The 13136-nt window shown below is 40.0% G+C and overlaps 1 protein-coding gene across 1 annotated transcript in view; it reads right to left on the reverse strand.

Annotated features, from left to right (window-relative positions):
- wu:fl23c11 overlaps positions 1-8770 on the reverse strand; it is an 18451-nt gene extending 9681 nt beyond the window's left edge. Inside the window, exons 1-4 of the mRNA XM_037683835.1 lie at positions 8677-8770; positions 8506-8558; positions 5545-5572; positions 5312-5449 (exon numbers count right to left, since the gene is read on the reverse strand). Coding sequence (XP_037539763.1) covers positions 5312-5449; positions 5545-5572; positions 8506-8558; positions 8677-8770 — 313 coding nt within the window. The remainder of the gene's footprint in view (positions 1-5311; positions 5450-5544; positions 5573-8505; positions 8559-8676) is intronic.
- Between the last annotated feature and the right edge of the window lie 4366 nt (positions 8771-13136).

The raw sequence follows: 13136 nt of genomic DNA on the forward strand, positions 1-13136 counted from the left end.
TTATTTTATTATTATTATTTTTTTTTTCCCCTTTCTTCTTTTGGCTGCTCCCAGCGTTAGGGGTCGCCACAGTGAACTAAGTCACACGAAGACTGGGCAGTTATTTTTATGCCGGATGTCCTTCCTGACACAACAGACCACCGAGCTACCACAGCCCTCTGTGTGGAGCAGAGAGCTGCTATCTAGGACACCCAGAGGAGCAGATGGTGGGGGGTTAAGAGCCTTGCTCAAGGGCCCAGAGTGGGACGAATGAGGGTGGGGGCAGGTGTGGGTGCTTCACCTACCCCACCCACATTTTTGATGTTTTCGGTACCAGGGCTTGAACCGGCGATCTTCTGATCACAGGCCCACCTTCTCTAACCTCTGCGCCACCACTCCCCTCAATAATAAATAAATAAATTTGGTTTGGTTGTTTTTTGGGGGTAAACTCTGCATGAGGTAGCTAAAACCTGCTGGTTACTCCCTTCTCAGGTACTCCACATAACTGATCCATGAGACGGGAGGGCAGGGAAGTTTTAGGTCCATCAAGGAAGAGGAAGTGCAACAAAATACACCAAGCCAAAAATAAACCTCTTTCAAGTTTTTGTTTTTGCTTCATTTCACTAGCAGTTACACCCATTGTGAACTAGTTCTGTCAACATGTTCGGCAGGCAGAATTAAAAACTACCTACAGTCCTTCATGCCAAATTTTAAACAAATATTATGCATTGTTAGCGCTCAGTAAAACTGATGGAGTTACAGTCTGTCTTTGCTGAGGGATGAAGAGCTGTGGGAGCCATCTTGAAAGGGCTTGACTCTAAAATTTACTCAGATGTAAATGTACAGCGACGTCTCAGTGCAAGCCGTTTCTTTGTCTTTATCTGAGCTCTGTACGCGTGTGTGTGTGTGTGTGTGTGTGTGTGTGAATCCATGAAATAGTGAGCTTATCAATAGCACACATCATTGTGGAGGAATTTCAGCACACTCTTACCATTCATCTGGGTTTGTGAGCGTTCAGTAGCACATAGTTTTCTCGAGGTTCTGCCAGAGCATTTCAATCAGATTGCAGTCTGATAGAATCAGTTCTTTGTCTGCCAGATCCCTTTCAGATCTGCTGCTGCGCTTGACATCATTGTTCTGTCACATGACCCATTTCAAGACGACGTTCAGCTGTCCAACAGAATGTCTGGTTCAACTTGTACGAGTGTGAATAATCAGACGGTTTTCCATGCCAGATGAGCGTGCTTGGCTTGTGTCAAAAACATTAAAAGGTGGCCATCCTTCCAAGATGGGAGCTGTTGAGGTTTTTTCCTGATGTAAAGTGAGCACGCAGCTTTCTGATGTCTATTCAATAACCGACAAAATTGGCTATTGATTAGTCAGTTTTACAGATATTGAGCTGACATATCACACGGTAGTAGCTGAGAGTCATGCCCTATACATTCTCTTAACACTACACATTGCGCAACATATTTGCTTTATTTGTATTGACTGTTAGAGGAAATACTGTCTGTCTGTTAGCTAAATATCTCTTGAACTACTGGCTGAATTTGAGTGCAACTCCCAGAAAGTAATCACAGCCTGCACCTTTATAACTCTTTAACATTTAGTGGGAACCCAATTAAAGATGGCCTCCACAGCTGATTATCAGCCAACACAAAAATGGCTCAAACCCTAATAACCTTCACAGATACTGAGCTACATTTTGTGTGGTAGTAGCTGACAGTCATCCCAATGATATACTCTGAGGGCTAACCTTTCTTGTGAGATCTCACAATAATAGCTCACGAGGTCGTGTGTACTGTTATTTGACCAAAACAGCTGCCACTCCGTCCGTTCTCAGCAAAAGATTATTTTAGCTTAAAACCCTGGCATGAAAGGTGGCGGGTGATGTGCATTCCTTCAAGAAAAACTAGGCCCTTTTGTTATGCAGGTCTGGGTTATGATATCTTTAATGTATTTAATTATAACAAAGTAGACTGTAGGAGTTTGAAATCACAGTGTCTCAGTGTAGATCCAGAAATATCAGATATACCTCGTTGGGAGTGAAGGTCTGCAAACATGAAAGACATGTTCGTCCGTGAAAACAGTGTCTGTGTCAACACATGAATAGTGGTGATTTTATCTGACTGTTGTCTGAATGAGATAAAAAGACACGAACAGTGATCATTTAACCTTGAAGTACAAGTACTAGTACAGGAATACTTTGATTAGCAGGAGTCAACGTGAGAAGTTCAAAGGCGCCTGTGGCAGTAAAGGTCAGTGTTATTTTCCAGTGTTTGACTGCTGGTATGAGGTGTGTGTGATGAGATGACGTGTTCTGGATGTCTTTTGAAAAGGCAACACTTGTCTCTGGCAACTCTTCAAAAAAACAAACCTGTGTGGTGTTTTTATGTTTAATAGTGCTTTCAAGAGTTTGAACACTTAACATGTTGACTGACATGAGGTCTGGTGAGTCTGACATGTAGCTCCTGTGTTTGTTGGTTTTAAACTGCTGCAACGTCTGAACTCAAAACTTAGTGCAGAATAAAGCAATGACTTTTATTCCTTCAAACATTGACAGCAGCGATTTTAGCGTTATGAAGATCATTGATAATGAATATCTTTGTGGAAAACACACACAAGTTTGTATTTCTATCCTTATTTAGATATTATATTGACTTTCACCCAAAACATGATTTTTCACAGGATTAGGGCGGGGCTTTGGTTCCTACAGTCCTAACACGGTACCAGAAAAGGTCCTGAAATGTTTCTGATCCACAAACTGACAAACTTTAGTTTTCATGGAGGTGCTCATATTCGCTAACTGTCACATAAATATTACATTTACTTAACAGACGCTTGCTGCTGCTAATCAACTTAATTACCGTATTTTCCGGCCAATAAGTCACTTGGGAGTATCGGTCACATCAGTAAAAAAATGCCTAATGAAGAGGAAAAAACAATATATAATTCACTTCTAGGCCTGTCACGATAATAAATTTTGCTGGGTGATTAATTGCCTCAGAAATTATTGCGATAAACAATAATATTGTTTGAAATTTGACAATAATTACTAATTATTGTCAAAATTAAGAAGAAATGTTGGTTAATTTGTTTTGCATTTAGTACCTTTTTTGACCACTGGATGGCAGTATAAGACTGTTTGAACTGAAGGATGGATAGTGAGGGAGCGAGCAACGTGTCAAAGAAAATGGGAGGGAGGCCCCTTGACGTGACATGAGCTGTCTCTCCTTCCTGTTTTTCAGTTCTCAAAATGGTGGATGCTCGGTGTGGTTTGAGCTCTTTAGCATAGCATTTTTCACACAAAACTTTTAATTAAAAAATCAGTAAACAAGTTCTCAGCTTCTTTTTGCAGAGAAAAACAACTTGAAGACACGGGTTTCAACCGTGAATTGTGGAGTTTCGACAAGACAGAGTTTTTTCCCCCAAGGCCGGCCTGTTAGCTTAGCTCGTAGCTTAGCTTCTCAGCTTAGCTGACTTAATGATCCAAAAAACGTGATTTTGGAAAATTAAAACATATTTTAAAGAAAGAAGAGAAAGGGAAGGGTCAGTGAAGAGCACCGGAGTTGAGCCTTTTGTCATCCAGTGTCTTGAGAAAGAGAGAGACACAAAGAAACTATAAAGCCGATAAACGAAAATGAGGTCGAAATTTTTAATTTATCATGCGATGAATTGATTTATTGTTTATCGCGACAGGCCTAGTCGCTTTGGAGTATAAGTCACATTTATTTAGACGCGTATTTCACAAAGTGCAAGAGCAGACATTCAATTTGAAATAACAATAACGCACAGAACATACCTGGGATCCAAAACAGGCTTAATTAACATAACGAGCCAACGAGTCCAAGAAGTAAATCACCAGTAAATTCACCAGTCTCATTCCACATCACTGAATCCATTGAATTCTTCATCCTCAGTGTCGCTTCTGAACAACTCTGCATTTTGGGGGCATTTTACTTGTGTTAAGTTGTTCTCAGTTGTCACTAAATGAATGTTTGGGGTGGGGGGGTTAGTGGTAGAGGAACAACATGTAGTTGTCAAAAGCCTAGAGGGCCCTTTTGCGGCTGCAAATGGTAATATTTACTCTTTGGTTCATGTCAGTATGAATGAACATTTAACGCATCAGTCAAAAATTGTGTCATGAATAGGGAAAAAAACGTAAATAAGTCGCAGGACTGGTCAAACTATGAAAAAAGTGTGACTTCCCACATAGCAAAATTGGTCTGGGCCAGATGTGGCCCAGATCTGGCACTTACATCTGGCCCACATGGCTCAATGAATGATGGGCCCCCCATGGCCCAGGGCTGGTTTGCCAGATGTGGCCCATATGTGGCCAGAACTGGGCCAGGTGTGGGCCAAATCAGGACACACCACCTGGCCCATAGCTGGCCCAGATATTGTTTTACCTCTGGCAAACCAGACCCGGACCAGTGGTGGCCCGTCATTCATTGAGCCATGTGGGCCAGATGTAAGTGCCAGATGTGGCCCACATCAAGCTAAACCATCACTGGCCCAGGTGTGGCATGCCTCATGTGAACCGTGCCATCATTGCCAGACCTGGCCCATGTCTGGTTGACATCCAATTTGCCATGCCAGAAGTTTGCCGGATTTGTGCCAGCAGAATGCCAGATCCGGTCCAGGTCAGTCTGCTATGTGGGTTATAGTCCAAAATATACGGTACTTTGAAATGAGTTCAGATGTACCTGGTCCTATTTTTTCCTTGTGTTTATTTGTGTTTCCTTGACTTCTGTTCAATGAATATTAACACAGAGTCATTTCTCATATTTTATCCATCTGAGACTGAATTGATCCAACTCTAAGTACATCAAAAATCATGGAACTCAAAGAAGGTGTACTTCTACTATGAAAACAAATGAAATCATTTTAAATGTGGACAATATTACCTTGTGTGTAGACTCTGGCATTAAACCAGAGTAGTGCAGGTTAAACTTGATTTCCTTCCAAACTTCTCCAGAACCCGGGAAGGAAAAACCCACTTTTACCAGAGCTGCAACAAAGAAGGAAAGAAAAGAAAAATGACTCAGGCACAAAACAAACAAACACTCATAAGCACTAGATGGAGCTCTTATTTTCAATACTCAGAAGGAAGAAACGAAATAAACTCAAACCTTCTTTTTCGTCTTCCTCCCCTGACCCTTCGAGAACACCTTCTGTAACAAACGTGCACGGTGGAACAGTGGTCATTAATTACTTGAGCAGATAACAAAATAAAACCCTGACAGGTCAAACTGCATCTAGTAAATTAAAGCATGGAATACTGCAGTTAAGAACGAAGTAATACTTGAGATTTTGGAACGGTCAGAGCTACCCTGCAGAGTGATGTGGATCTGCAGACATGGTTCATACACGTCGGTGACGTCAGCGAGGAAGAGGCCGGCAGTGAGCTGCACCTGCGTGATGCGGACGGCGCCGTACGGATCCCGCAGCTTCTGACTGAACTGAACGTCTGAGAGAACAAAAAGTTTCTGTTTTAGACAAAGTGCAGACGTGCAGAGTGGTTGTTGTGTGACGGACGCACATGCACAACACTGATCATGTTACCTGAGCTCACACTGCAGTTTGTTAAACCCTGGAAGGATAAAGAAAATAAAACAATGAGCTTTAAATACCAGTAAAACAAACACAATGCTCACAAGAACTTTCAGGAAAAGAGAAGAGAGAGTTCTGTCTGAGGAGAGCTTTATGTTGTGTCTTTGTTTCTTGTTTGTTTATGATTTTGAACTGACGCCACCCGGGAGGGATGCTGAAATGTGCCGTTAAGGGCCATCGTCAAAGGGGCGAGGTTGAGGTGATGTGGTCTTTCCTACCTGACTGAACTGACTTTTGTCCTGGGAGGGTTTTCCACCACATGCTTAAAGCATCCTAAACTTGCAAAAGAGTTATTAAAGTGATAAACAACCATGAATAGGGGGAATATGTCAGGGGGGTTAGGTAAAGGTCATGGATGTATGGATGTTATCACATACTAATGTTACATTAATGTAGAACCATGTGTGTGAGCTAGAGTTGTTTTGTGTGAACAGAGAGGAGCCTGCAGGAGCGAGGAGCCTGCGCACCTGATAAACTCCAGGATTCTAAGCTGTAAAGCAGAGGGTTGTCTTGATCTGGCCTCTGTCTGATATGCATTATAAATATACACTTCTTTATATCGTATGGGGGAAGACCTTGCAACCGGAGCTTTGATGTAACATCTGTGGAAGCCTGTTTTCAATTCTGCCCCCTTGCAAGTAAAAGACTGGGTTGAAAAATCTTCTCTTATCCTCAGTGTGGCTTTTTTTGTTCCAACCTTTATTTAGACAGGTTAATCCCATTGAGCCTCGGGGACTCATTTACAAGAGAGATCTGATTTTTTTTAACAAAGGGTGATGACAACGACGACAACAATAGACAATCATAAAAGATACGTACAAATTTAATTTTTTTATTATTTTTAAATTTTATTTATTTATTTATTTTAAATTATATTTTGTTTGATTAAAGAAATGATGAAAGAGTAATTAATTTATCCAAAAGAAATGTGAAGAACCCACACCTGCCTCCACCCACTCTGGGCCCTTGAGCAAAGCCCATAACCCCCACCTGCTCCCCGGGCACCACAGATGCTCTCTGCTCCACACATGGTGCTGTGGTAGCTCAGTCTTTGCATCAGGAAGATATATATATATATATATATATATATATATATATAAAAATATAAAAATAAAAAAATCTAAATATATAAAATGAACCTTTATATAAAAACATAAATGTTCCTAAGAGATGTTTCCATTTTATATACAGGTTCATGTGAAACATTTAGCTTTGTTCATCTTTACAGTTTCCTCATTGCTCCAGAAAAGACAACAGGTACGTTTAAAGCTCTCCACGGCCAACGGTTTGTAAAACATATCATTAAACATGACTTCCACACAAAGTTAAAACTATATTTTTTAAATAAGTGGCTGTACCTGTGAGAAAAACAAACAACCAATAAACTATTATTATCTCTAAGAGAGTTCACACAGTCACAGCAAACATTCAGTTAGTTTTATGAAGGTGTGACAGTAAACTGGCTCTCAACACCAGGACGGTGAAACTGACGGGTTTACAACTAAAACTCATGACAGTTTACGAAGGTTGATTTTATAACCATACCTCCCACAGAAACTGTAACTAATGTGTCCATTATTAGTCTGGAGGCTCCTTTGTTCCTCCATGACAGGAGTTATCGGTTCATACACATGTACTTATATCAAATCTGTTTATTTCTTCTAAAAATGTTGCTAAAATATGAATATATTTATGAAGAACGCTCATTTGTAATCACTCTTCTCTTACTCTAATCTAATCTAGACCAGATTCCAACCCTTTATAATAGTTTTATTTAATTATTTATGTAATTTATTGCTGTTAATCAGTGATTCTAAGCCCTAATCATAACCATAATTATATTATATTGTTAACAGAGACTCCTGGCAGGAAGCTTTTTTTTTTTTTAAGCCTGAGTAACGTGACCAAAGCTGCAAAAGTACAAAGTAACAGAGATGACGTTTGGTATGAAACCACTGCGTGATGTTTTAGTCCAAAAAGACTTTCAGATGAGCAGCAACAGCATTTATTCTTGAGCTGGATAAGAAAACTGGACGATCCTCCCAAACGCACAAACAAGATGTTACACACATGAACGTGCTTCAGAGCCTCAGTGAGAGAAGGCAGTCGGTCCAGCACCGTCAGATGAGCAGAATAAGTCCTGTTCAGAACAACAAAAACCTGATTCTGCACCCGCTGTGTAAAGTTTCTCTAAAATGAAACATTTAGTTCATCTGAACACACATTCGGCATTAAATTAATCGTTTCTTCTAAACAATATATATCCCCGCAACATCATGTTGCTATCTCTGCAGGTTCCTTTGAGGGAAATCTGCAACAGCTTATTTTTTATGGTCAAGGACAAACTTTAAAATGACAATCACGAGTGTCAACTGTTGTGAAACACACAATCTACAAGAGCCAGGCTTTTGAGAAAACCACAAAGCAGCACTAACACCTCTACGAAAACTGTCACCACAAGTTTACCTCACGTTACTACACACAAGTCTCACACGCACTCTGACTTTAGCTGATATTAAAGATTTATTTGACATTTCAGCTTCTTCCACACTCCCACGGGACAACATTGTTTTGGTTAAGATTATTATTAATGATCATTTTAAAGTAGCAGAGATGTGCAGTCCCTAACGTTTAAAAAACTTTTTTTTTTTTTTAATCTATCTCCTGAAAAACTGTCCTGATGTGCTGAACATTTAATTTGTTCAGATGAAACCTGGGAAAAGGAGCAGCAGGGTAAGGTGTCAGGCTAAACATTAAATAAGTAATGAACATTAAACTTTGATCCTTTAGTGTGCATGTGGCCGTGCATGTGGTATACACTGATAATCCACTTTGAATTATTTTGCTCATGCTGTGTTGAAATATGTGACAGCGCAGACGCTCTTCCATCCGTTTGTAGTGGAAGTGTCTTACCTGGCTGCAGGTGAGTTCAGGTGTGTCCTCCGTCACGATCTCCAGAGCTCGTGCTGTTAGAAACAGCAGAGCAGACACAAAATATGGTGTCCAGAGAAACGAAGGTGTCATTTTTCTCATCTTAGTTGACAGTCTTCGCTTTAACAGGTTCTCCCCCGGAGCAAACGCGACCGTCGTGGCTCCTGTCAGAACCCCACATGTGGACTGGCTCGGAGGACTTGGATCCACACCCTTCTCTCTCACACGCTGACGGGGTTTGAGGCATGTCGCTGCTGCGCCACCTGCTCAGGTGAGCTGGTGGAGACTTGTGACTCGCAGAACCAGTTCCTGCCTTGTCGGTGGATCAGCCGAGCCACAGTTTGAGACCACAGCGCTGAGACAGATACAGCATCCGTCATCATGTTTGCTGATGTTTTTTTAATATTGTTTCAGAGTAAAGAAGATCTTGTTGAATCTCATGTTGTTATTTGAACAGAAACTGAATGACTCAGTCCATAAAGCTGTTGCTCAACCACACAGAGGACTAAAGATCACTGGTTGTAATTTTGTCATGTGTAATTAGGCAATAAAGCATGTTCAAAAATCACCACAACACATCATACAGAATATAAAAATCCATAATTTGCAAATTATTAATAATCAATAAAAGAACTGGAGAAAATGCATTTTCTGTGAAAATACATTAAAAATAGCTGCAGGGACTTCCTGAAGAAGCTGAGGTGTTAAAGCTAAAAGAAGTAAAACACTAGCTAAAAGCCACAAAAAAACTAAATGCTAGCTAAAAGTCAAAGTAGCTAAACAGAAGCTTAAATGTAAGAAAACACTGGTTAAAAGCTAAAGGTTACACAAGCTTAGCTAAAAGAGAAGTGTAGCAAAATGTTTAAGGTAGCTAAGGCCGAGCTAAAAGCAGCAATCAGTTAGCCAAGAGTTTCAATTAGCAAAAGGCTAGCTGAAAGTATCAAAAGGTTAGATATAACCTGAAGTTGCAAAAGGGTAGCTAAAACAAACAAAAATGTCATCTATCTATTCAATTCAATTCAGTTTATTTATATAGCGCCAAATCACAACAAAGTTGTCTCAGGGCACTTTACAGAAACATTCACATACATTAAAGCCAATTAGTAAAGTTTTCTATCTAAAAACAAAAGGTATTAAGAAGCTAAAAAAAAACTAAATGCATCAAAAGACGAGCTGAAATTAACAAAATGTCTGTGTAAAATTTTAATTTAATTTAAAAAATGACTAATTAGTACCGTAATTTTTAGACAACAAGCTGCAACTCTTTTCACAGGCTTTGAACCCCACATTTTATACAATGCTGCAGCTAATTTATGGATCCAACATTTTTCAGTCAGGTCATCTGGACAGTTTCTTTTTTTTTGTGCTGAACGTTTCACCTTCGATCGGAAGGTTTCATAAGTCAAGGAAACACACAACAAAACTGATTCTTCCCCCAACAGCTTACTCCAAAGTGGAACAAACCAGTTCTGCTTGTTATAAGATGGTCTCTTTGGTACGCCCTCTCCTCCATCTTTCAGTCAGGTCATCTGGACAGTTTCTTTTTTTTTGTGCTGAACGTTTCACCTTCGATCGGAAGGCTTCATAAGTCAAGGAAACACACAACAAAACTGATGAAGCCTTCCGGATCGAAGGCGAAACGTTTCAGCACAAAAAAAGAAACTGTCCAGATGACCTGACTGAAAAATGTTGGATTTTATACCTGGATTATTGAGCATGGACTTTGTTGTTTTCAACCAGTTTGACAAGACTGTCAACGAGGAAGAGGGCCGGCAATGGAGGAGGGGGCGTGCCAAAGAGTCCATCTTATCACAAGCAGAACTGGTTTGTTCCACTTTGGAGTAAGCTGTTGGGGGAAGAATCAGTTTTGTTGTGTGTTTCCTTGACTGATGAAACCTTCTGGATCGAAGGCGAAACGTTTCAGCACAAAAAAAGGAAACTGTCCAGATGACCTGACTGAAAAATGTTGGCATGTTTACAATGTTTTTGACTGAACTGAAGAGAGTTCTGAGTTTACTGTGATGGACTTGGACCAGCTACCTGCCTCCTCCCAAAACCAAAAGTCCATGAAACTAGCCTTTCTTAAAGGAATGCATATTTTCTTCTGCCTTGCATGTCAAAAGTTTTAAATAAAATATTTTGTGTGAGCTGTCAGTGCTTGACTACATGCTGGGCTTTCAGCTACTAGACCACCAAAGTTTAGTTCACTATCTCTAAAAGTGACTTTTAGCCATTTTTGTGTTTTGTAAGCGCGATTAGCTGTGGCAGCCATCTTAGCTTGCGCTGACTTCAAACGATAAGTTTTAAAGATCTTCTCCAATCTGTTAGCCCCCAGAGTTCCTATGTGATGAGGATGACTCAGTTACTACTACACCCCATTTTAGCTCAGGATCTGTAATGTTTCACTGTGTGTTTGCTAAAGTCAGTTAGCTTCGGTAGCCATCTTGAATATGATTTACTTTAAAAGTTATTGCCAAAGTTTTGAACAAAGATCTTGTATGATGTGTAAGCACTCAGGGGTTGTGAATGACTCCCAGCTACATTAAATTCTACCTCAACGTCTATAAAACCAAGTTCAGTTAATTGTGGAGGACCTGTTGAAACAGGTTGAGTCCAAAAACTACTGAGTTGTAACGGTACATCCAGTAATTACTTACACTGGTTTGTGAGATAGTTTGCAAAATGACAAACACAAAAATAACTTTGTGACGCACTAAATGTTGTTGCTGTAAAATGTAAAGCAAATAGAAGTATAAGTTTACAGATTATAAAATCAAGGACATTGAAATATGATGTTAAAAATGACCAACATTTTGAGTAAGGCTGATTTTAAATCGTCATCACTGACGGTTAAATAAAACCACAGAGCTGGAAGCAAATGTCAGTAGCTGTTTTTAGTAACTGCGCCCTTTCTTTGACTTATGTCACAGCTTGTTATGTGGTTGTTGTCAGCTGAAGGGCTTTTCACTGTGGGTATGCTCCATTTGTACACCTGTGCACATAGCGGCTTTCTGGGCGGCAGTGGATTCTGCACACTATTTAGAAATATTAACAGTACTCCTTTACAACCATATGGCTGTTACCTAACAAGGTGCTTGTGGTGCTTAAATTGGAATGTGGCCTCAAATTAGTAAATAAATTACTGGATTTGTTAAATGTAATAAGGCATTGCTTTACCGGTTAATATTTCAGTGACATGTTTTTATGTCATCAGCTGTTATTGAAATGTCAAACTTTGATCACAATGACAGATTAATGGTGCATTTAAATTGGGAATTTACATGTTTTCAAGTTCTGAGTGCCTTCCTTTCTGACCTGAAGCGACTACCGCAATATCGAACTATCTCGCCTTGCACATGAAAAGTGGTGGTAACTGTAGTAGCAAACTGTTTGTTTGCATTTCTCTGTCGTAATAAATCCATATTATATTCATATTCATTGTTCTGTCTAACCTCAGTCAGTAAAGTGACTACAGATTTAAATGCAAAGGAATACATTATCTGCTTGTGTTGCAAATTATATGGTCACAGATTAAATGGTAAATGGACTGTACTGGGTACTTATATAGTGTTTTTCTATTGTATCAAAATACTCAAAGCTCTTTACAATCTGTGCCCTCATTTCCCCATTCATACAGCACTCTGCTAGATCTATACAAAGAATAATCAACAGAGATTGGTTGGTTGGTTCTCTAACTCTCTCTCAGACTGGAGGCAATGTGTTCAACATAATGGTACTTCCTCCAGTTATTTAACAGTCAACAATGGTGTACCACAAGGCTCAGTCTTAGGACCCACTCTCTTTACAATATACATACATAATGTAGGTAAATACATCCCTAATGCATCCATACATTTCTATGCTGACGACACAGTTGTTTATTGTCGAGCTAAAACTGTTGATAAGGCTTTCCAGGTTTTGAAATCTGCATTTAACATCATCCAGACAGATTTGTTCCGCCTCAGACTTGTCCTAAATGCCGACAAAACCAAAGGGATGCTTTTTTCAAATAGGAAGTTGGTCCCAGCAGTTCTTCCTTCGATTTTATCCTCAAATGGTGTCCCCATTGAGTTTGTTGATTCCTATAAATATTAGGGTATCTTGGCCGACTTGCATCTCTCTTTTAAGCTTCATGTGGAAAACTTGGTAAAGAAACTGAAAGTTAAACTGGGTTTCTTTTTCAGAAGCAGATCCTGTCTAACCCTGAACGCTAGGAAACGCCTTGTATCTGTGACTTTCCTTCCCTCAATTGATTACGGTGACATTATTTACATGAACGCTCCTACAAGAACCCTGCAGATGTTGGATGTTGTCTATCATGATGCACTAAGATTCATAACTGGCTGTGATTATCGTACCCACCACTGCACCCTGTACTCACTGGTTAACTGGACATCATTAACTTCATGCAGACTCTCTCACTGGTACATTTTCATCTTTAAATCACTTCTTGGTCTGCTGCCTTCATACATCTTCTCCTACATGTCTCTGTGTGAGTGCAGCTACGGCGTGCGCTCTCAGGACATTATTACCTGCAGTGTTCCCTCAGTGCGGACTGAACTAGGCAAGAGGGCCTTCTCCTACTCCGCTCCTGTTTCCTGGAATATCTTACA

Source organism: Nematolebias whitei, chromosome 11 (genome assembly GCF_014905685.2).
Source record: "Nematolebias whitei isolate Nwh7 chromosome 11, NemWhi1, whole genome shotgun sequence".
NCBI classification, from domain to species: Eukaryota; Metazoa; Chordata; class Actinopteri; order Cyprinodontiformes; family Rivulidae; genus Nematolebias; species Nematolebias whitei.